This window comes from Taudactylus pleione, unplaced genomic scaffold (assembly GCF_031769625.1).
Source record: "Taudactylus pleione unplaced genomic scaffold, aTauple2 ptg000628l, whole genome shotgun sequence".
NCBI classification, from domain to species: domain Eukaryota; kingdom Metazoa; phylum Chordata; class Amphibia; order Anura; family Myobatrachidae; genus Taudactylus; species Taudactylus pleione.
In genome coordinates this window covers 291,827-317,932 of record NW_028285030.1, presented here as the reverse complement: position 1 = coordinate 317,932, position 26,106 = coordinate 291,827, and the positions used below count along the sequence as shown (strand labels likewise).

Sequence of the window (26,106 nt, the reverse complement as noted above, 5' to 3'; positions counted from 1 at the left end):
CAGAGGTTACTATTGGTACATTGCATACCAGGCACGCCTTTCTCCTGGCAGCAGTGGACCCTACTAACCTACCGGGAAGGGATTTGTTATGTAAAATGGGATGTGTCACTTATTGTACCCCTGATGGTATATTTCTAGATATCCCAGAGAGAGCTGCGCACGAGGTGAGGGATATACTGGACACTCCCCAAAGGTTAATGTTTCACTCTAATGTATCAGATAAAAATCCATCTCAAGTAGAACAAATGTTATCTCAGATACCGGGTTCCCTCTGGACTAAAGATGGACAGGACACTGGATTGATGGCAAATGTAGCTCCCGTAATCGTAAATCTAAAAAGCGGTAGGCAAGCTCCAAAAAACCCCATTACCCGTTAAAACAGGAGGTAGAGATAGGGGTTTATCCCATAATTGAGCGGTTATTACAACAGGGAATTTTAGTCCGTACAGCGAGTGTAGCCAACAGTCCCATCTTTCCTGTGAAAAAGAGTGGTGGGAGGGGTTATAGGCTGGTACAGGACCTTAGAGAGGTTAATAAGGTAGTAGAGAGCCAATTCCCCGTAGTGCCAAACCCAGCTGTCATTCTTATGCAGATCCCACTAAAAGCAACCCATTTCACTGTCATTGACCTCTGTTCTGCTTTCTTCTCTGTCCCTCTCTATCCTGACTGTCAGTACCTATTCGCCTTTACATACAGGGGGGTACAATACACATGGACACGATTGCCCCAGGGTTTCATAGACAGCCCCAGTATCTTCTCCCAGGCCTTACATCTTTTCAACCTGCCAATGGATCTGTTCTAATACAATATCTGGACGATTTATTGTTATGTTCTGTTTTGTTTATGTCATGTTTAAATTATACTAAACTTTTATTGCTTCATCTCTCGCAAACAGGACACAAGGTTTAAGGACAAACTGCAGCCATGCCAGTCCAGGATTAAATACTTGGGAAATTGCCTAACCCAGGTGTTACTACATCTGACCACTGACAGAATCCAAGCCATACAGACCATGACACTGCCGCAGAACCAACAGCAAATCCGTACCTACTTGGGAATGTGTGGATACTGCAGAATGTGGATCCCAGATTTTTCTATTTTGGCTTTACCATTACAGGACGTAGGGCCTCATTCCGAGGCGGTCGTAGGATGCAAGCAGTCGTTCAGAAACAGGACGGCCGCTTGCATCCTGAACGGCCGCCTCCATGTCGGTCATTAGGCTGTGGGTTAACACCCACAGCTCTAACGACCACTAAGGGAGATGATCGCGATGGTCAAGACCATCGCGACCATCGGGCCTTACGATGAGACCCTAGGGTAGGGTCTCGTCAACCTTAAGCCCCAGGGAGCTTCCTGCTGTGTTTCAGCAGGAAGCTCCCCACTGACATCACTGATGATGTCAGTGGGGCCGCGCCCAAACGGCTAGCATTCCGGCGGGAACGCCTCCGTTTGGGCAGACACGCCCCCTGCCCGCCCAGCAAACGGAGCGAGCTGTCAATCAACATCGACAGCTCGCTCCGTCTGCTTCAAGCCCGCTAACGACGGATCACCCGTCGTTAGCGGGAGCTCGTGCATGCGCACGAAAGAGCCAACTCCATCGTGCGCATGCCCTGTGGACCAACATCGAGTCGGTTGCGAGCGCTCAGCGCTCGCGACCGACTCTGAATAAGGTCCTTAGTCTCTTCCTCAAAGCCCGATCGTGTCACACACAGAGGAAACAGAGCAGGGTTTCCTTAACCTTAAGGATAGTCTGACAAAAGCACCTGCATTGGGAATACCTGATTATGAAAAACCTTTTAATTTGTACTGTAGGGAAGCTAATAGTTGTGCAACAGGTGTCCTCAACATGGTGATGCTAGTAGGCCCGTAGCATACTACAGTGCACAATTGGACACTGTGGCAAGATCACTCCCAACGTGTTTAAGAAGTGTAGCAGTAACTGCTCTATTGGTCAGTAAGAGTGAGGATGTAGTATTAGGCCATGATATGATTGTCTATACTCCCCATGGTGTATCTGCTTTGCTAAATTCTGCCCAAACCAGACATGTCTCCTCAGCTAGGTTCACAAAATGGGAACTAGCCCTAATACCACCTGCAAACATCACCATTAAGCGGTGCAGTACGTTAAATCCAGCAACGTATTTACCATATGTGCCTAAGGATGCACAAAGGGTGGAGAGAGGTGAGTCGCTGGCAGAAGGTGAGTTCTGCAGGTATATTGATGCACATGATTGTATGGAATATCTGAATCAGACCTTTACTGCAAGACCTGACATATGGGATACACCATTAGAAAATGGATGTGACATTTTACACAGATGGGAGTTGTCATAGACAAACTGACACTGGAGAGTTATGTACAGGTTATGCTGTGGTAAATGACGAAGACATCATAGAAGCCGAACCTCTTGGTCCACCTCACTCGGCCGAAGTGGCGGAGCTGGTGGCGAGAAGAGCATGTGAATTAGCAGAAGGCAAATCTGCTAATATCCACACTGACTCTAGGTATGCCTTCGGGGTAGTACATGATTTTGGTGCTCTATGGCGTCTGAGAAATTTTATGACAGCAGCAGGCACACCAGTCACACATTCCAGACATATAAAAGGACTACTGACAGCGATCCAACTGCCTAAGGCAGTGGCCATAATTAAGTATAAAGCCCATACATGGGAGGACGATCCGGTGTAACTGGGCAATAACAGGGCAGATGAAGCTGCCAAATGGGCAGCATGGTTAAAAGTGAATATGCCAATTAACCAAATGATGTTTCAAATGATTGATATGCAGAAATTAATTGAGATGCAAAATTTGTGTTCCATTCAGGAAAAGACAGTTTGGAGGTCCAAGGGATGTGGGCAAGAGTCCTCTGGACTCTGGTGAGATGTACAAGGTAAGCCTGTGGCTCCAAAGGCATACTACCCAAGCCTGGCTGAGGCAGCGCACGGTCTGACTCCCTTGGGAAAGCAAGGTATGTGCAAATTGCTGAGAGCATACTGGTGCGCACCGGGTTTTTCTTCCCAAGCGGAAAAGAGAGCAATGTCCTGTTTGACCTGCTTAAGGAAAAACATTGGGAAAACAATCCCTACAATCCCTACTGAGCCATCCCACATTCCTCCGACCGAGGGACCTTTTCAGGTAATACAAATTGATTTCATCCAATTACCACCCTGAAGGAATCTCAAGTATGTATTAGTGTGCACTGATGTGTTTTCTAATTGGGTTGAGGCATACCCAGCTGCCACTAATACTGCTGCATTTACTGCTAAGAAAATAGTTCAGGAGTTTGTATGCAGATACAGTATCCCTAGAATTATTGAGAGTGATAGGGGTACTCATTTCACAGGTGATGTCTTCCAAAATATGTGTAAGTTGATGGCTATTAATAGTAGACTCCACACCCCCTACCGACCACAAGCCAGTGCCAAGGTGGAGAGGATGAACGGTACTATTAAAAATAAATTAAGTAAGATCATGGTAGAAACTGGACTGGAGTGGCCAGAAGCACTACCACTTGTCCTCCACAGTATCAGGACAACTCCTAGACCCCCTCTGAATCTGTCCCCCTTTCAAATACTGTTTGGTAGACAACCTCATTTGATTGTAAGTTCGCAGGAAGATTTGAAAAGTAACAATGAGGTTACTGTAAGGTATCTTATAACAATGAGTAAACAGTTACAACAGCAACAGCAGAAACTGAAATTGTTGTCACGTTATATGCCTGTAACAAACTGTCATGATGTTGAACCTGGAGAATTTGTTATGATCAGAAATTTCTTGCGTTCAGGTTGTTTGACAGATCGGTGGGAAGGTCCGTATCAGGTGTTGCTGACAAGTACAACTTCCTTGAAAGTGGCAGAGAGAGATACCTGGGTCCATTCCACTGACTGTAACAAGGTCATCCAACCTGTGGAGAGACAAGGTAGAATCGAGGCAGATAACTTAGACCTGTCGAGTCTGTTCTGGGAGCGTTAAAGGTTACAGTGAGATACCTGAACTAAAGAAATTTGTAGATCATTGTTCTCAGCAATGGAGTGGTCTGCTGTGGGTATCTTTGTGTTTTCTTCCAGAGTTCTCATTATCCTGGGTTGTTTCGGGATCTCTGGTTTCTGTGACGGAGGACAGAGGATGGAGAGGGGAGCTGATTGTGATATCAATGGAGTGGAGTTGGAAGAAGGAGCAATACAGTCACAAGGGCGGTATCTGACCAAACCCAGTACAGTAATTGTTAAGAGATCTGCTATGTTGGAAACTTGGAGACAGTGTGAAGGTCTATCATCTGAGGATTATTGTATTTGTGAGTTTTGTGGGTCCTAAGTTGATGAGAATTGCATCCAGCAGTGCCAACCTAAGTATAACCAATATTGGGGTGGGTATCCTTTAGAGGATTATCATACTATGGTGGGCAAAGTTTTAAACCAGACTGACTGTTGGGTGTGTTCTCATGGGCCTCAGGGACAGCATAATGTAGGGTTAGTGCCGTTTCCATTTAATGTCTCTGAGGTTTTAGAACTGCAACAAGGGAAGACGCTGGATGGAAAATTTCTTAACACCAAATCACCTCATTTTAAACTCCACCAGTACCAAGTAGATAAATCACTTTTATGTTTGAACATCACCAACTCCAATAAACCAGGAAGTTGGGAGGTGACTGGGAATGACCAGATGATGACCTTCTCAATAAGAGCTGATTATGAGCCTATACATTTTGAACTGTTACGCACAATTAGGTTAAATGGGAGACACTTCCGGTATCGGTATACATTAAGTGACATCAAAGAAATGGTTGGCAGATTACCAGAAGGGTACTGTGCCAGGGTTATACAACCAGAGACGTGTAATAGCCAGATGGGAGAACCTGAGATAGGATCATTTGTTAGGGAAATGTGTTGGATGATCATGATGCATTCTATTCCTTATGTTCTCCCCGATGATGTATATTTTATATGTGGAAGGAAAGCGTATAATTGGCTCTCTCCGAGTTCCGAAGGTTTGTGTTATCTGGGAAGAGTACTCCCAGAGGTTATGACCCTTACACATGGTGAAATGCTTGGTATTCATAAAAACACACCATCACCATATTTTTATACACAGTATGAACACAGAGACAAAATAAATATGATACCTGGTGATGTACATAAAGCCACACAGTTAATTAGTGAAACAACTGGCTTTCAAGTTTTAGTCGCATTGGATCCCACCAGGATTGCTCGCGGTACACGAAATTTCAGATATATCCAAGATCTTGCTAAATTAATAGATACTATCACCGAGATGTATGATGACACATTTAGGTATACAGGTAAGGAGTTACAGGCCTACAAGAAAGAACTGGTGCAACACAGATTAGTATTAAATTATTTAACAGCTGTCACTGGAGGGTACTGTGTGACCGTAGACACCCAATTTGTTGTAAAGTGTTGCACATACATCTCAAACGATACTAGTGACCCCAAGGAGGTGATAGACCGGATGATGGATGAAATTCTGCAGTTAAAATGGGAATTTCGGAAGAACCATAATGCTTCAGTGGCTGAAGTAGAGGAGAAGGTAGAGGAATGGGTTTCTTGGTTGAACCCAGTGAAATGGTTCTCCAATCTAGGATAGTGGGTCCAGGAAATGGTTGCTAGCATAGGTAAACTCCTGATCCTTATATTGTTTGTCATCATAGTAATTGGCTTATGTGTCAAATGTGTTCCTGCTGTGTTTAAATGTGGAAAAGGTAAAGATAAGGTAAATCGAAGAAATTAAATTATAATGGTGGTCAGAAGTGACCATTTGAATACTGAGGTAAATGAAGGACTGCATTACAACCCTGAACTAGACTGTACCATCAGATGACGTATAGATTTAGACATGCATGAAATGCATTATGAAATGTTATTTTTAAACATCTTAACTAATGTAAGTCACTATTCCCTTCAAGACTTCCTTTATAGGTTAGGTGCATCCCCACATCTTTCCCATAATCTCCCAAGATCCGTGGTGTGCGTATAAGGGTAGTTTTATGTCCCCCCCCTAAAGACACATTATTGATGTTTTAAGAACCACCTTGTGCCATCCCATAATACAACATTAAATAATATGTCATAGTGTAAGCCTAAATGAATTTTTTTTAAATCAGAGTGTAATAGCATGTTGTTTACTATCAAAGGGTGGACTGTCGAAGCAGGATAATTGGCTGAGACAGAATCTGTTAAAATTTAAATCTGTACGACGCCATTGTGCGAATGGCAACAAGACGCCATTTTGCGAATGGCCGCCCAACACCATTTTAGCGAATCTCACATAATATCAGTACATACGGCGATGCTATTATTTAGCGTTGTGTGATTCCCACGCAATGGAACAATGTTAAGTCCTCACTATATAAATATATACATTTACTAAAACATATAATATGGACAACCCTGCAAAACACGTACCTCGGTGTACTTCACAAACACGTGGATGCACAACGCTAACTAGCGTATTTTCTTAATATCCTTACACTTACATATTGCACACTTACATAAAATGGTTTCCTAAGCATTAAGGTTATTATTCAAGGTTTTATTCATTATTCAGTATGTAATAAAGCGACTGTATTTAAGATCTCAGGTTTAGTACATGATAAACAGACCGTGTTTGGTGCTATTCTTAACCACTGTCTATTTGCAGATCTCCGGTTCCATCGGCAGGGAGATCGCAACATGTGTCTACAAGTTATGGATCATAGAGAGTTAGGCATTGAACTGTACTCTATGATGTGATGTTTATTAGCCAGTTTAGACTTGTTCTTCATTGGGAAAAACGGACACAAAGAGCTGCTGGAGGCTAAGCTATTACAATACAAACTGACCTATGAAGTGCATCGTAACAGAAGAAACAGGAGGAAGAACCAATGGGATTATGCCAACTTGTTCTATTGTATTGCCTATCTCTGCAAAGGTTTATATGCAAGCACCCTGGATCTGGTAGTTAGTCATCTTTCTTTTCTGTTGACGGAAGTTTCATAGTTGATGCCGTGGATCTGGATCCAGAGCGCATGCCTATGTATTCGACTGTACGTTGTGATTGTATAAATTGTTTGCGCTAATTGTATTTAGATCACAGCGTGTAACTATCTGCTTTTTGGTGAATAATATCTTTTTGTGCTGTGGAACCACAATCCAAGTCTGGAAAGCAATTATTTCTTGTGCGACTTATAACGCTAAATAGCGACATTTAAGGTGTATAGATCATTAGGTGTTCATAATATAGTCTGGTCAGATGAGACCAAAATTTAACTTGTTGGATGCCATAATACACACCATGTTTGGAGGAGAAATGGCACTGCACATTACCCCAAAAACATCATACCAACTTTGAAGTTTGGAGGTGGGAACATCATGGTGTGGGACTGTTTTTCAGCATACGGTGCTGGCATACTTTATCGAATTGAAGGAAAGATGTATGGAAAAATGTACAGAGACATTCTTGATAAAAATCTGCTATTTACCAGGATGCTGAAGATGAAACAAGTGTGGACAGTTCAGCAAGACAATGATCCTAAACACACAGCCAAGGACACTCTCAATTGGTTTCAGAGACAAAAAATAAAGCTGCTAGAATGGCCCAGCCAATCACCTGACTTGAATCCTATTGAAAATCTATGGAAATAACTAAAGATCGGAGTTCATAGAAGAGGGCCAAGGAACCTTCAAGATTTGAAGACTTGGTGTGGAAGAATGGGCCAAAATCACACCTGAGCAATGCATGCGACTAGTTTCTCCATACAGGAGGTGTCTTGAAGCTATCATTACCAACAAAGGTTTTTTTTACGAAGTATTAAATAAATTTCAGTAAGCGTGTTCAATACTTTTTCCCTGTGTCATTTCACATTATTACACATAACTTAATTTATGGATGTCTATGGTTTGATTTCTTTTCATGTGTGAATTGCATGGGTTGTTGCTGACATTTGGTGAAAATTTCATTACAATAGCCCCAGTATTAATATATTTACTGAGAAAAATGTTGATGTGTTCAATACTTATGTTACCCGCTGTATCTCAAAAGACACTGGCTATTGTTACATAGTTACATACCTCTTATATGGGCTTGCCATTGCTTGTTGTAGCCTGCTAGTGATGTAGGATTATTTTCATGAAGCTATTGTGCCAATGAATTCTTCCACAGACAGAGGCATAATAAATAGGATGGACATTAGAATATAAATATCTATACATAGTATAAAGTCCCTGGTAGGCATCTGTCTGTTTGTTCGGGCTAATCTCAAGAATCACTGAGCAGATTTTGATGCCGTTTTTACTATTCTATAGAGCATTTGTGGAGGAAGGTTTAGGTGTATGAAACATTAATGTATGACTAAAGGGAGCTGAGCAGTGACGATTTTAGTAAAGCAAGTCAATGAGAAATTGGATGCCCGAGCGCTTTCTTGGCTTACGCTGCCTAAACCAATAAAGATATATCACAACGATGGACTTTATTTTACAGCATGTAGAGATTAATATGTATTAAACTAAAAATTGATACAATATTTTGTTGTCCTAACAATAAAAATTATTTAAAAAAAAAAAAAATTGATGTATTCCCTTTTTACTGATACAAAATTTAAGTTTTTCCCTTTTTTACCGTTCCTATTTAATTTATGCGAAAAATGATTCTTTACTTTCAAATGAGTCCAATTCCCGGTAAGAGTCTGCCTTGGCATGACAATAAATAAAGCACAGGGATAGACACTTAATGTGGTTGAAGTTTTTCTCATGGACAACTTTACGTGGCCCTTTTGTGCGTCACGTCGAAACTAAGGACCTCATTTAGAGGCGGTCGCTCAGGAGCGATCGGTAGCATCCAAAGTGATCGAGAATATGCAAAACGAGCGCTCAGTCGCAACACACATTGTAAGCGCAGAAACACCCACAACAATGAAAGCACACCCCTATCTCTACGGCCTAATTCAGAGTCGGTCGCAGGCGGCAACCTATGTCAGCACGATTAACACCTGTCACATTGTTAATTGCCTACAAACATCGGTTGAGGCAGAAACCATCGCCAGCACTCGCAATGCTTAAGGTAGACCCTGGGCTACCCTTAGCTCTGCGAGCAGTAGCGTCGTTATTGCAACGAGATGACGTGTGTGATGACTCGCTCAGTAATATATGCACGCCCTTAAAACGCCCTTTTTAAGGTCAAACACGCCTGCGTGCGCACCACCACACCCCCGTTCACAAGCACCTTCCCCTGTAACCACCCACAAATGGCACGAAATGTCAATCACAGCTACGACCTCGTAGTGACTAGCGAGCAAGAGCATTGCGGTCGGGAAGACAGGCTTGCGCACGCGCACTGCCATGTACACGCATGCGCAGTTGAAAAAAACATTGCTCGCTACGACCAATCACTCCGTGCGACCGCCTCTGAATGAGGTCCAAAATCTATTCGCTTTTACGTCAGGAGGAAAACGACTAATGTCGTCTACAAGGCCTTATGAGACCTCGGTTGAAAAAGACTATCGCTGTAAATTCAAAAATTGCTCCTGTGCAAAGCCGGGCCAGGTCGCTAATATATATATAATGTGTGTATGTGAAAAATATATATAAAATCTATCATTTTTTTCTTGATAGTCCAGCATAACTTTATTAATAACCAATTACAAAGATTGTGTTTGTTGTTTACCTTTAGTGGATTTATGTGTTTGGTTTATTCTTTTTATATCATTTACTTCTAGAAAGTTACCACTATACCACAGGGAAGCCAAATAGACGAAGACGGATTCATACAAATAGGTAAAGTGTGTTTTTTCTTATGCTACCTTATATATTACATAATGATTTTCCTCCTAATATCCCCTTAGTGTATAACCCTACAGTACATTCAGTGGCGCAAGTTCATCCCACACGCTTGGAGGCAACTTATAATTTGGTGCTGGTCCCTGGTCACAGCCTCTGACATTGTAATGTAGCATTTCACTTGCAGATACACCTGCAGTCGCACACAGAATATAGGCATGCCTCATATCATTTTAATCAGCAGAATCTGCTTTGCATTGCTGTGCAAATAAGACGCATTTGAATGGAAATATTTGCACGAAATGATGCTTGGCGATACCGAGTCACTCTGTGCACACACATTATGTGTAACGCGACTTGTAGCGCACGGAGGATAGATGTGTGGCGTGGGATGGGGAGTTGTAGGTGAGAGGGTGCGCCAGGACTGCTGCACAGGTCTAAGGCTAGGGCTGCCGCCAGGGAGGAGTGCGACGGGAAGTTGTGGGTGAGGGGAGGTGCTGGAGCTGGACGTGTCACACTGACATATTCTGAGGAGCAGCGACACCAATGAGTGGGGACAGGCTATAGATAGACGGAGGCAGCAGCTGATGGTCTGACACGGAGCTCTCCACTACTGTTTGGTGACTTCTCAGGTGCCAGGAAGAGCTGCCATGAATTGGGCCGCCATAGCGGTACACTCCGGGTACATAGTTACAGCCACAAGTGGGGTGAATATATTGTGGGCAATGGAGGAGGTGCTCCTTCAGTGCTGGAGCCCGGTGGCAGGCACCTCCATTGTCTCCCATAGTTCTGCCCCTGCCTACATTGCATCTGTTTTATGCTGCATTTTTTCCACATCTCACCAGGAAATAAATTGCTCCTTAAGATAGCTACAGTAGGTAGATGTGCTCCAAGCAAATCGAGAAACATATAATAACCAAAGTACAGGATGTTGGGTGTGGAACAAAATGTTGACAGAATGTCGACATGTTAAATGTTGATATTCACACAATTCATAATGTCAACGTTGACAGAATGTTGTCAGTCTGTATGTCCCCAATGCACTTTTCTATACACTGATAACCCTAACCTAACCCTAATGTCTGAAAAAAAGTCTACCAACATTCTGTCATTGGGAACATTGTGAATATGTCGACATTCTGAATGTCGGCCTGATGCACATGTACCCAGGAGGTCCCCTATGGATCGGCTTTTGATATGAGTTCCCAGCTCTAATAAAGTCAAAGACACCCCTAATATTGAGGATTTGTTCCCTTTGCCTCAGCTTAAAGGCTGACCCTATCCCCCCTCGCCTCCTCTTCTCCCTTTCTCTTCTGTCTGTTCCCATATTGCCCTTCTCTTAAATCTCTGTCTCTCATCAGGCACTGTCCCCTCTGCATTCAAGCATGCCCTTGTCTCCCCATTCTTAAAAAAACCACCCTTGATCCTGACACTCTAGATCGCACCCCATCTCTCTCCTCCCCTTTGCCTCCTTGAGTGTATTGTCTACAACCGCCTGACTGCCTTTCTTACTTTTCACTCCCTGCTCGACCCATTTCAGTCTGGCTTTTGTCCACACCGCTTCACTGAAAATTCCCTGACTAAAGTCATCAATGACCTCCTTGCTGCCAAATCCAATGGCCATTACTCTCTGCTCCTTCTCCTTGACCTCTCATCTGCTTTTGACACTGTGAACCATCCTCTCCTCCTCCAAATCCTCTACTTTCTTAATCTGCTTGATACTGCCCTTTTCATCGCTTTCCTCTATAACCATTGTTTTTCAGTCTCCTCTCATTATGCCATTTTCCCCACTTCCTCTGCCAGTAGTGGTCCACCAAGGTTCTGTCCTTGGACCTCTCCTATTCTCCCTCTATACATCCTCTTTAGATGAGCTCATCAGCAATTTTGGCCTCCAATATGCTGATGACACTCAGATCTACATCTTCATCCCTGACACCTTTAGCCCTCTCTCCTCACTCGTATCTCCAACTGGCTATTTCCTCTAGGCTGTTCTAGCACTTTTTTAAACTTAACATGTCCAAGACTGAGATGATAATCTTGCCAACCTCCCGAATAACCTCACCTCCCACAATTTCTTTATCTATTGACATCACCACGATCTCCTCTAGCCCGTAAGTTCGCTGTCTTGGCGTCATCCTTTACTCCTTCCTCGCCTTCAAACCACACATTCAGCACCCATGCTGTTTCCAGCTGAAAAATATTGCCAGGATTAGACCCTTTCTCACTCTGGAGGCAACCACTCACTGATCATCTCCAGACTGGACTATTGCAACCTCCTATTATCTGGCCTCCCTGATTCCTACCTGTCTCTGCTACAATCTATCCTTAATGCTGCTGCCCAGCTCATCTTCCTATGATAATGCACTAAATCTGCCTCCCCTCTCCTACAAGCCCTTCACTGGCTCCCCTTCCACTTCAGAACTCATTTCAAACTTCTCATGCTAACTTACAAAGCCCTCACCCAATCCTCTCCTATTTACATTGACCTAATCTCCCTTCACACTCCCGCCTGCCCACTTCACCCCACCCATAAATGTCGCCTCTCCTCCCATCTGATTACTTCCTCCCACACTCACCTCCAAGATTTTCCCCGTTCTGCTCCACACCTCTCTCCCTCTTCCTATCAGACTCTCCACCTCTCTACAAAATTTCAAACTGGCTCTCAAGACTCACATCTTAATCAAAGCCTTCCAGCTCTCATCCTAACTCACGGCCCTATGCTCCTTGCTCATTCTCATCCTAACTCACGGCCGTATGCTCCTTGCTCACTGTCTCTCCACTGTGTCACCCCTGTCTGTCTGCCCCCTCCTTTAGACTGTATGCTCTCACGAGCATGGCCCTCATCCTTCATATGCTTTTCCCTCCCATGCTTCTACAATCATATTCTAACCCACTGCTTAAGACGGCACCCAACCTTTGGGTTCTGCCACTCTGCTGCCTATGAGAGTTTCATGACTGCTGATGCAATGTTCTGCATTATATGTCACTCTCATTTCTGTGTTTTTTGTTCATATTGTTTCTGTTTTGTACTTTGTAAGGTGCTGTGTACCCCTTGTGGCACTGTATAAATAAAGGAGGATAATAATAAAGGCATATGTAGTTCTGTGAAACCATGATTCCAGCACAGCGAGGAAATATGGCTCCCCTAGTGCATCCTTATAAATATAAACCTGTTTGGGCTGTTATTCCCAGGAAGGGACACATTATAAGAGTTATTCAAGTGTTTTCCAATTATATATATTTTTTTATCTGTGTACAGAATATAGGTCAAACTTGTTTTAAACCACCTATTCCCACCCCCCTCAATTAGTACAATGAAGTGCCTCAGAAATGTCACTGGTTCCTGTTTAACTGACAGAGTGCCTTCTGAAAAATATTGGTTCAGTCTACCAATAGGTGCATTCTCTGTGTGTATGAAACGTACAGTTTAAAACATGCCAATATGCAGCGAAATAATGTTACCTATGTCTGTTAATTTTTTTATAAAATATTGATTATAAGAAAACCTAAACATAAGTATATGAGTGGGCACATTTTCATTATAAAGCTTGAATGTAATTGAAAATCATTTTTACGCACAGTTCAGGACAGTTCAAATCTTAGGTGTGGTGCCAAAGAAAATAATTTATATATTTGTCTGCTAACGAGCCACTTCCTGTAATGCCAGCATCTAATGCAATTAAATGGAAGCCATTTAGGTATTAGCTAATTTTTTAATTGTTTGCATAGTTTAAAGGAATCAGCTCAGTTTGTAACTATTAATTATTAGTTGCAAAAACTTAGGGGTATATTTACTAAAGTGAGAGTTTTTAGAAATGGAGATGTTGCCCATAGCAACCAATCAGATTCTACTTAACATTTAACTAGCACCTTCTAGAAGATAATAGCTAGAATCTGATTGGTCGCTATGGGCCACATCTGCCCTTCTAAAAACTCTCACTTTAGTAAGTTTACCCTTAGTGAAACTTCTCATTGAACAGTGACAACATTTTGACTCTCTCATCCCGTCATAGTAAGAAGTTACCACTATTATTATTTAAAGAAGATATGCAATCCCACACTCTGTGTAGCAGAAGGGAGAACTAACATTGACACTAAGAAATGATTGTGTTATGATTGGACAGGTGCCTCTGGCACCCTGACACAGTTCTGTCACCTATCCAAATTATTCAGGCACCAGTTCAAAGGGAACAAAACCTTCTGAGGATTGTGGAAAGGGACACCTATTGTTCTAATTAAAATGGGAACAGTCTATATAAAATCTCTATAACTGTAGACCACAGGTTCTCAAACTCGGTCCTCTGGACCCCAAACAGTGAATGTTATCAAGGTCTGCTCACAGAATCACAAGGGAAATAATTAGCTCCACCTGTGGATATTTTACAATGTGTCAGTGAAGCTGGGCATACACGCTACAATTATCAGGGCGATCTGCCCGATATCCGCGGATCGCCCCGATAATTGTAGCGTGTGTGCGGGCGACCGAGGGTTAAATATCACTCGGTTGGGCACGCCAGATCGTCCAGCATGCCTGTCTGATGCGATATTTGCGAGTTAAAATGCCGGCCGCATCGGGCTGTGTATGCCACGCCGCGGCCGACAGACAGACATTTCCTGTGTTCCTTCCCATGGAAGGATCAGGGAAATGTCTCCTCCCTCGGGGGCGGAATGCAGATGTCGGGCTAATACACTGTGAGATGTCTCAGTGTATGCCGCTGACATCCGCGGTCTGACAGGCATTTTATCTGGCCGTATATAACCAGCATTTGTAATAACAAAAATCATTGTAAAAAATTTTAATTATGTAATGATTCATTAAGGCTCAAACAACCCGCATATTATTTCATATAGTTTTGCATAGTGTAAATTAGACTTGCAGCCAGCAGAGCATACTGGGAGTTGTGGTGCAATAATAACTGAAAAGTTACATATTGTCTATGATGTACTTGGGATGGTTGTAGTTATCACCAAACTGTGACTGATGATATGTGCATGTTATAACATTCTGGTCGTCTTCACCATAATCCCTGGTGTCTAAAGGCCCCCATACACGGTGCGATATGCACCTTGCGATGCGACTTGCGATCTGACGTCCAACATATCGGGCGGTCCCCACACACGGAGTGATCGGGTGGCCAACAGCCCGATGTGCCGGCACCCCCCACCCGCATAACGCTGCATGGGATCATACATCGCATCCCCTGATCATGTGATCATGCAGTAAGATCTGGAGGTGCGATGTACGTCCCCACGGGAGCGCGCACTGGTCACTATCATGCCCGTACACAGTACGATATAGCAGTGATATCATACTAATCCTTCGGATCGGCTGCTATATCGCACCGTGTATGGGGACCTTTACAATTCTTACTTGCTGAGTAAGGAGTAGGGTGAGAGTTTAGAAAATGTGAGAGTTTATCAGTAAACTATTGGTTGAGTTGTATCTTCAAAATGGGAAAACATCTGAATGAGATTTTAAATCGTGAGAGTTTTTTGAGTCTGAATAGTTTGCTCTGCTGCTTTGTTCTCAGACTCTATTACATTGGCCGAGTTTACAAAGTGTGAGAAAACTCTCACATTTGGCCCTTTATTTCTTAAACTAATGCCACAACTTTGTCTTATTGTGTTGTTTTTTACCACTATCTTCTTTTATCCCCCCACAGGACATTTTGTCAATGGCATTGCCGAAGGAGAAATCAGTAGTTATTTTGGGAAAATCAAAGCCATGCGTATAAAAATTCTCACAGAGTCCCCTGTCTGGGCACTGCTCAGTGAGGTGAGATCTTAGTCCTCCCTGCTTTAGAACACTGCTGTCCATTCTGCATGTGGCTGTTTACACTGTCATTATATAGCTGGAATATTTAAAGTCGTTTTAAAAAAAATCAATTAAGCATAGCTAATATTGGGGAGTAAAAGCCATGTCATGACTTCTCTATGTCGCAACTTGTGAGAAGCAGTTCCAAGCCCACAATTCTTCAACATATTGCTTATTATGTGCAGTGCCTGCTCCAGGTGGAGCAGAGCCCTGTTCGAATATTGTTGGGTGCTCCCTGCCTCCAAGCGCGAGACCAAAAGGGACTGTGGCCTAATTTCCATAGACCACACCCCTGAGCCATGTAGGGGGCGTTCCTGTATGGCACGCCTCCCGTTTTACCCAGCCATCTCACTGCACTGAATGGATGCTGCGCACATGTATTATGTATTTTCATGATCTACACTTGACAAGTTAGGTATTTTTAAACTTGTCAAAAATGTTTGCTTTTCCTTTAGTCCCCAGGTTCTTGACCATAGGAGAAACTAGACATTTGGTAATTGATGGTCCCAGCAGGGATACTGAGACACTGGGTGGGCCCAGGTATGGTGGGTCCCAGTTCCAACCCATCACCAGAACTTTTGTTACCTTGACAGTTTGCCACTCTGTCTCATGACCATTACGTAGGCAGTAAAGTTTTCTAGCTTCATCTCTAGTCCATGTGATGTGTTAGGAATTAAATGACTGCCTCAGCGATCTCTTCAATTCTCTTTTAGGATTCCTGGGCATGCGTGGTCTGCTGACTACTCATGAGCAGCGGCCATTGCTGGAGAGGGTTCCGGGTTAACACCATCTTCAGATGGCATTTACTGCGGGAGCCAAACTCTGGAATGCTTCACATTCCGAAGTTTGGTAAATCGGACAGCTTCACAGCCCCCATAGAAAACTGTGGGAGTTGTGGCTGTTATTGGAAATGGAGGGACCGCGTCAGATATAAAGATATCTGCTGCGGTCCCTCAAAGGTACATTCGGGGGATACTTAATATTTGTGGGTTCCCCTGAAAACAGCTGTTTTCGGGGGGACATCCCGCAAATATTATTTAATAAATGGGCAGCATACAGAGAGATCCGACCTAGGGTGTATGTGTTATGCAGAAATGTACAATAGTGGACAACATAAATACACTGCAGCGATCCATGCCTCTCACTGTCCTGTGCTAGCCAACAGAACCACAACTAGACTTTTTGGTGCCCTGTGCCAGAGAGAGCATTGGCCCCCCTCTCCATTTTTTAAATAGGGACATAAGACAGTGCACCTGAAAAAGGGACATGGCCTCATGGGGAAGAGATAGGGAAGGCCAGGAGATGCTGGGGATAAAAGAAGAGGAAGCTACAAGTGAGAATGATAATAAACAGGAAAATTGAGAGGCCCATACAGCGCCCCCTGCCCTGCGGTGCCCTGTGCCATGGCACTGGTCGCACTACCCTAGCTACAGCCCTGCTAGCCAAGGCACTGCTTATATGGCCCATATTTAAACATTGTACACTCGTTGGATGTAATAGAGCGTAGATGTAATAGTTAGACACATATGTAACATGTCTATTTTCTTATAACCACAAGTCCTGGCTGATGTTGATTTGATTATTGTTTAGTGAACAAATGTGAGGGATAGTTTTGTGTAATGGACAGCACATGATGAAACAGGTTTTCAGCAGGAATTGGGATGTAAATGACTAACACATTAGGGGCTGATAAAGGGAAGATGATATGGAAGCCTGTTCTCTCACACGTCAGAGGTCAGCATCCTCGTGTCATATATACTGTATAGCATACACACAGACAGCAGATTAGCAGAACCTCTTCTCCAGGTTCCCATAGATAAATGCCTTTGTCTAGCGTTCCCTGTTGCATAGAGTTATACATCAGAGCTGAGAGCAGCGATACAGCCTGACTGCTTCTGGGGAAAACGACCAGCTCATACATACATATTTGTGTAAGGTGGTTATAGGCAAGTAATACACTTTCCTTACAAAAGTAATAAACCACACTACAGCTCCACTCTCCTACCTTTTTACTGTTTAGCAGAGCAGCTACTATTTCTGATATGTGCACAGCAGCGCGAAGGAAGGTGAGGGAAGTGCCGAGCAGAGGAAAGGGTGTACCCAGGGGCTGTGCATGCTGAGCACACCAATAGGTAGCACACACCCCTGTTCTAACTGGGGTCTGGAGGCAGGATTTCTCAGAACTTCAGTGGCGTGAGAATGAGTGTTTTCATCAGTAAGACAGCTCGGCCCCTCAGCACTGCAATCAGCTACAGTAACTAGCCTTTCATGTAAGTGTAACAGCAAAGCCTGGGTACGCAGTGCTCTCTCCTCTTCCTTGTTATAATGGGTGGTCCTGTGCATACCTGGACCACCCTGTACTTTCGCCTATATTCTTGACCAGTGCCATACAAAACATTTTAGTTGTGGGAGGGGTGGAATTTCTATAGCATTTTGCTAGAAACCCAACCTTGTCCCTATGCTTTCAGTGGGACACATTTTGCACCTTACAGTACATTAGTGTGAAATCGCAGTCCATGGTGCACTTCAAGCATTGTAATGAAACAATGCAAAACACAAATTGGTTATATGTATTCAAGAAAGTAACAATGCCCCCTCTTGATTAATTCAAGACATAACTGGAAACATTTTAGTCTAATGACTGGAGTGATTCTAGAATGGAAGTACTGTAGGTTAAACATGGTCTTTCTTTACAACACGTGCACTTTCTAAAGTGTCCTCAAAACCATATCTGTAGCTGCAGATGGATTTTACGGTGGTGTTTCTAAGGAATGAGAAGCTGCCATGCACTTGCTGGATAATTAGGCATACTTTCTGAAGCAGTGTGGGACCATTTTATGTTCTTGTGGTTTGTAAATGAACTTTATAGAATTCCATGTCAATTGGAAATGCAGAGTAGTGAAAATATTACAATTGTCTTTGATGTTTGTAGTGCTGTTCTCTATGTTTGCACTGTTGCTCTCTATTACATTATCATTGAGCACATCCTAAGTGTTACAAATACAATAACAATAGCCACTTGGGTTCCTTGGGCACAAAGTGAAGCATAAAGGAACGCAAATGGCCAATTTAGCGCATTTCATTTATTTAGTTTACATTGAAATTTATCAGCTACGAACATAAAAAATATATATTGTATATTCATTCTGCTGCCTTTAATAGACACTGCTATTCTCTTTTGGAAGCTGGTTTTAATTTCTTTGGATCAACTGTGTCAAATTCTTAAAAATATCTGACAGACATAATAAGCTGGATACAGCATGTATGTAACCATACATCCATGGCTGCACGTACTGGCTGTGCCTGTGCATTATACCTGCTGTTATGAATGCAATGCCGGCCTATAGGGTCATATACAAGGAGTGCTTTTCATGCCTCCATATGTAATTGCTGGTGAAGACCAGAAATCCCAGGCACTTGTAATCTGAGTGGCCCCATGTCTAGGTCAGGTGTACTGCCATGCTATGGGGAGAGGCTAAATGCTGTAACCGCAGAATGAAGAACAGACTGCACACAATAATCTGACTTGTTCCAGAAAAGGTTTATTTAACATAATATCTAGTTAGGAGTTTACGCAGTCTTACAAAAATGGGAATAGCTCAGTCTAACAAGGTTGTCCGCTAGGTGAGTCAGATAGATAAAGCTATTTATTTACAATCCAGTGCAGGAAGGCACATATAGGCAATTATTATCTTATGATGGAACAACACCCTTGTGCATCGTTGTTTAATGCGTCAGACTCACTCCAACATAGGGTCTACAATGAAGTCTGTCAGAGTCTTGTAACCTGGCCTTCAATCAAACAAATGGGTGGCATAGCACCATCTTCTCGTGGGCACCCTTTTCTGTAGCAGGGACCCTTTTATTCATTATGTTACGAATACACTTATACAGTATTAGTAGAAGGCCAATATATCCTCACCCTATTTTCTTCTTCTAGTTCTATTTACAGAAACATGATGAGGGTGCAGCAGCACAGTGATAGATCTCACAGGATGTGTATTTGAAATCATAACTAACATCAAAGAAATGTCTTTCATTTTGTCCTTTTGTTTGATCACATTTACCTCTCCTTTTGGTTTTTAGATATTTATCAAACAGAAGAAATGAGACAATTTTCAGACTGAAGCCTTAAAGCCTGCCCTTTTCTGGTGCAGTACAAGACTACTTTGAAGAATATATTGCATCACTGAAATAATGAAGGAAACTACATAAGTGCTCTTCTAGTTTTATGGTGAAAATAATTTAGTTATTTATATTTAATAATATGTTGTTCTTTTTTTTTTTTTTTTTACGAAAGATGGACTAAGAGTTACCAGTTTGAATTTTCCTTTCAATCAACATTAGCAGTTGATGGCATAAATCTTCACACACATACATAACACGTGTAACACACGTAATGCAACCAAAGAAGCAATAAGGTTGAACCTAACTAGGTACTTTTTTTCTATTATAATAAAAATGGTACTGGAAACCTAACCACTGCTGACGAGGCTGATCTTTTTCAGAACTTGTGTCCAGCTGAGAAATATATCCCAGCTTAAAATAAATAAAAAAATTACCTCTACCATAATGGCATGGTTGCTAGAGCTGTGTGTTTCTCTGGAATGAATAAAGCACTATGTCAGGGATGAACAATGGTACTGCAGTAGTTAGTGTTAAAACTTTTATTTTTCTTTGTTCTAGACATGAATAATAGGAATGGAAAACAAAATGAACAGTGAGACTTATAGCAGAACATAGGCCCTGATTCAGAGCCGGACGCTCTGACAGAGCGCTCTCTCTGAATCAGGGCCGTCCTTCCTACTTTTTTGAGCGGCCTCCTGGCCGCTCGCATAGCTGTGGGTTACCACCCACAGCTATAGCGAGCGGCCAAAATGATGGTCGCGATGGTCAAGACCATCGCGATCATCGGGCTTGCGACAAGACCCTTGCGGTAGGGTCTCGCTGCCGCAAGCCCTGGTGTGCTTTTGGCTCTATCAGAGCCAAAAGCACTCCCACTGACATCACTAGTGATGTCAGTGGGGCCGGCCCCAGACGGTAGGCGTTCCCATGGGAACGCCTCCGTCTGGGCAACCACGCCCCCGGCACGCCCACCAGAGGGGGCTTGCTGTCAATCACCATCAACAGCACGCCCCCTTTGGTCGAGACCCTTAACGACGGCTTGGCTGTCGTTATTCAGGTCTTGCGCATGCGCACGAAGGAGCTGCCTCTGTTGTGCGCATGCACACTTGGGCAACATCGACCCGCTTGCGAGCGCTCAGCGCTCGCGAGCGGGTCAGAATCAGGTCCGTAAAATATATTTCAGAACGTTTAGTAAAATAAAATTTGTATTTCATTAATAAAAAATATTTATGATAATCTGCCCCCCTTAGTATGTATTTACATGTGAGATTCCAATATCACTTTCATCAGAGGGATCAATGCTCCCTATGACAAATGCGTAATCTTTTTCACACCTGAACACACAACACTGGTGGTAGCATTAATGCTGCATTATGTGCTCAGATGTGACTGCTTTATATGTACGTGTGGTTTTAAAGCAATTTTGTAACAGTGCATCATTTCCAGTCAATACTCCAGATATTAACTGGCCTTATATCTGAGCTAGGTCTGTTTAGACATCAACGTGGCAATGTTATGGGGTCAGATGGTGACTGGAGAATGCACATAGGCATGTAACGCTCTTCTATTGATTTTGATTGGATAGGTGTGGCACCATGCGCAAGGCCGTTAAGGGGTGTTGGGAGAGGTGCTTTGGGCCCGCGTTTACTTGAAAAGGATAGGCTACATAGCAGTCTGTGCACAGGGCACACATTGACATTGGTGTGCGTGGTGGTGGAAGAGCCACCAGTCTGTATAGTACTGCTGGTCACGTTGGCCCCTCCCACGACAAGGCCCCTCTGCAAAGCAACACAAATATAACCCCTCAATAGTAAAAAGTTGGCAGAAGTGATTTCATTGTGGGCAAAACCAAAGCCGTGGGCAACAGCTAGTCAAATTATATTAAATGTATTAAAAATATATTTTGTAGATTGTTTTGCATAACTGAAGAATTGTACTTTAAAACAATTGCACAGGGGATAGTTAGGAAGTTGCTGTACGCTTGTAAATGTAATTCCGCAGCTGGTACTGCAGCATCAGCATAACAATCATTCAGTATACCAGAATGGATAGACTTGTTGATGAGCAATTTCAGTTCTTAAATGCAACTACTGTATATTCAAAGTTTGTTTTTCTCAGCTGCACCCACTGACTTTTATAGGGTTAAGTTAATAATGGTGGGAATAAATAGTTTTGAAAATTGTGCTTTGTGTCTTCCGCAAATGTTTTACAAGAAAAATGTTTACACAAATGGATTGATGAGTTTTTAATATATTGTTTTATTGTGAATAATATTTTGTTTGGTTTTCTATTGCCACTCCAATTGAATTAAGACCAATAAGCATGGTAGGACTGGCCCACAGGTGTACAGGGTAAATCCCCAGTAGACCTCACTGCCTGAGAGCCCCTCCCCCTTCTCTAGGGGTCAGTAACTTGGTGGAGCAGGATCATGGTTGAACTTGGGTGCTGGGTTTGTTTCTATGAAAACTACACCAAGATTATCCATACTGTCAAACAAAGTGGGTGATCCTGATTCTTTGTATATCCTCTCTAATAGTTGGCCAAGTCCCTCTGTGGTGGCTGGCTTGGGCTTTGACCGCTGCATTCCCCAGTGGGCCCTTCATGCCCCAGTCCAACACTGTCAATAAGGACCATGTTTAGATGATTTATTATAATACTGTGTGTATAACCTCTTGTTTACCTCGCAGGGTGTGGCTTTATCATCACAATATATAAGGATGGTTAATCAATTACAACTGGTAACAGCAATACATCTCTGCTGTTTCATGTCTCCTTTGATAATATTTTTACTTGGTGATTCTGTACTTTTGTTCCTTTGTAGCTAATCCATCTTAAAACTTAATAAAAAAAAGAAAAAAGCTGATGGACCCATAGAAATTCATGTGCTCTTAAGTGAGAACATTAATGCATGCTCTTGTGTCTTCCTAAAGACTTGTGAATTTGTATGCCGTCTTGACTCCTGACACATGATTGATCTATACATACTTCAAGCTTTTCCAAAATTAGAATCTATGTTATTTGGCACAACGATATGTTTTTTCATATTCCCTAAATCATGTAATAACTTGTTTTATTTATTTAACCAATAATTGTGATTGTTCCTTGTCCTGTGATATCTTGTTTGATCTTCTAAAATGTACATTCTCCCAATTATGTTTTGTTGCACTTTATACCAAAATGACTTTTACTGCAATGTTGATAAGCCTTTTGCCTTAAATAAGCCTTAAATAAATAAAAAGTATGTTTTTAGTATTTATTGGGACTTTGTCATTGCTTTATTACTTGAATAGATGAATGCAGTGTGGAAACTGTAGACATCGCATGGAAATATTTCATATTTATGTTTTAATAATAGAAACATAAATAGTATATACTTGCACATACATTTGTGGTAACTGATATTATTATTATTATTATTATTATTATTATTATTACATTTTATTTATAGGGCGCCACAAGTGGTCCGCAGTGCCGTACATACAGTAAAGGTTACAAAGAACATTACATTACAATGCAGTAACCAAAATATAAACAGAACACAAGTAACAATTAGCAACACAATTCTCCATACACAGTACAGCTCTGAAGGTGAAGGCTGTCATAGAAGTGCTAGAGAAGAAGGCTGTGAGACAGTGGGGAGGAGGACCCTGCTCCTAGGAGCTTACAATCTAGGGGAGAGGGGAGACAGATAGATGACACGAGGCATGAGTGTGTAGAGGGTGACCTGAGTGCAGGAAGTAAGCAAGGTAGAGATGGCTGAGGTGGGAGGGACAGAGACCTGGTAACATGGTTATGTGGTGGAAGGGTATGCTTTGGTGAACAGGTGGGTTTTCAGTGCACGTTTGAAGCTCTGCAATGTCGGGGAGAGCCTGATTGAGCGAAGAAGCGCTGTAATAAATTTCGATGTTCTGCGCTCAAATAAGTGATAGCAGCTCAATAGGGTTAAAATTCAATAGGTATACCGTATGTAAATGAGTGCTGTAAAGCATAATAATCATACAAACAAACACATAAAAAAATAAGTTAATGTTTATAGTCTTTTTGAGACTAGTTGGAAGTGGTGGCTATAGTTCCACAAATTGACCATAGATGTAACAAGTCCGTGGTATCGGGCTTCGCCTAAGCTGTCCCTACCTTACCTTACCTTAGGATTGTTTTAATTCGAAATTGAATCAGGAACATGTGCTTGCTGCCAAAAATTCCTGACTTCCGGGAATAGACTTCTGGTTTTTACTTTTTACTTCAATAAAGTTTAATATAAATACACCCATTTGAAAGAACAATCCTAATCCTTGAAAAAGGACCAGAAGCGGTCCGAAACACGTTGGATAAGGAAGGAAGTGTGAACAGCTTAAGGTCCGGACCGAGCGGCACACTGCCCGCGAAAACCCGTGAGACGGCCGACGTCTGACTTCATTCCTCAGCGCCGCTGCAATTACATCAGCCGAGACACGCCAGAAGCTACCATTTGGAGAAGGTACCACCGGTGGTAAGGTTTCCACACAGACACCACTGTTCAGATTTGCCTTGGATGTTTCCTTTCCATTGTGCTTCAGCTTATAATTCCAACTCTGCTGGAGGCCAGAGGATTTCCCATATCATCAAGAACTGGTAAAGTGGTGCCGTTATATGCCTACATCATTGAGGCTCAATCCATCTATTCCCTGATGGGATTATTTTAAACTTTATTGTACAGAAACCCATTGCCCTTGCTTTGGAGTTTTCAACCATTGACATTGAGGGTATTCAGAGAGAGACATTCGGTACTTATGCACTCAGAATTGGTCCATGGTGGATTTACTGTTTTTTATTCATTTATTCATGGTATGTCTTGAATGTTTGTATGTCATCAGATACCTATTGTATGTGTCTTTTTGATAGTATATAAGACGCTTTTTTAGTGCCAATTAGCTGAATAAATTACTAATTTTTAAATTGATACCATCCATCTAGTATTTTCATATCATATTTTGGTTTATATAATTTATTTCCAGCGCTGGTTACTTGTATTTTCTCTTTGTTTTTACACCTTCTTGGGGAGTGACAACCCCTTTACCAGCAGCTCTCCTGACAGTGCGTTACTTCTTTTTTTGTCTTTTTTAGGATTCTGTAGGGGAATGGGAGGTAGTGCAGGTTTTGGCAGAGGGGAGCAGCAGAAGTGGAACGGCGGGAGAGGGAGATAAGTCTAGCTTCAGCATTGAGAACAGACTGGAGGGGGGCAAGATGGCAATGTGGGAGGCCAGTAAGGAGAAGGTTGCAGTAGTCAAGTTGAGAAATGATTAATGAATGAATAATCAGTTTGGTAGCATTCTGGGAGAGGAAAGGCCTAATGCGAGCAATGTATTTGCTGACACTGCTTTTAGCTGCTTGGTATGAGTTTGGGAGGTCTTGACATCCACAGGGAAATTTTAACTAACTCAATGAACCAAGGGAGTGTAAACCATGGTTGAGACAGTGATTTGCTTCTGAGAAATGGTTGGAAGTGGTGCATAATTGCTAGACTTCCCTAATGCCAAAGAGACTCCCTGAAATATTGGTGATCTCCACAAGGCCCTGGCTGGGTGTGTGCAACATAATGATGATGTCAGTAGCATAGCCAGGGGGTTGTCATTAATTGAGGGCAGTATCAGTGCCTGGAATGGACAAGATTAGTGGACATGGAGACAGAGGAAAGGAGCACAAGAGGACATTGGCTGTTGCTCGGGTAATCTAAACATTGGTGGTGGTGGGTGAATAATGCATTAATATACATGGGCAAGTCTACACACAATACAAGATTATTAGTTTTAGAAATGGAGCTGGAAGAGATTAGGCTACAAAACAGTTATAGCAGAAGGTGATGCTTTTTATTGGAGAATTCAAAGAGGAATTATCACACTCAGAGAGTATTATTTTACAAAGCAAATCAAGACCCCCAATGAACACAGTTGCAATAACTAGCATGGCTAAGCGTACATTAAAAAAACATTGGGGAGAGAGAAAACAATATAAAACATATATATAAAATTATGTATGGTATTGCAGTCACAAAGTAGGATTATTTTACGACCAATGGTTGGGATATCATTCACTCTAAACTCTCTTGGGATTTGTTTCACTTTGTAATATTCCGTAAGGAACTGGCCGTGCAAAGTTAAATTTACTTCCCTCATTCTAAACCTTAGCACTCAATAGTATAAATCCAGTGCAGTCTCCGCTGACAATGCTTGAAAATCATGGTAATCAGACAGGATGTTTTCAGTGTCCTAGTTCATTAAGGAAAGGGATCCCCTGATCTGCCTGCATTAGTAGCTGCTCATCAAGAAGTTGTGCACCCCTTTGTGCCATTATTACCAGGACTCTTGGATGTTATTCCTGGTCTCTATGTGTTTCTGGACCTTAAGCCCTAATTTGAA

At 42.4% G+C, this 26,106-nt stretch overlaps 1 protein-coding gene across 2 annotated transcripts in view; it reads left to right on the top strand.

Annotated features, from left to right (window-relative positions):
• MGAT4D (MGAT4 family member D) overlaps nt 1-22,928 on the top strand; it is a 242,861-nt gene extending 219,933 nt beyond the window's left edge. For both annotated transcript variants that reach the window (XM_088454717.1, XM_088454716.1), the window contains 3 exons: nt 9,711-9,768; nt 15,435-15,547; nt 19,673-22,928. In XM_088454717.1, coding sequence (XP_088310843.1) covers nt 9,711-9,768; nt 15,435-15,547; nt 19,673-19,696 — 195 coding nt within the window. In that variant the 3' untranslated portion in view covers nt 19,697-22,928. The remainder of the gene's footprint in view (nt 1-9,710; nt 9,769-15,434; nt 15,548-19,672) is intronic.
• The last annotated feature ends 3,178 nt before the right edge of the window (nt 22,929-26,106 follow it).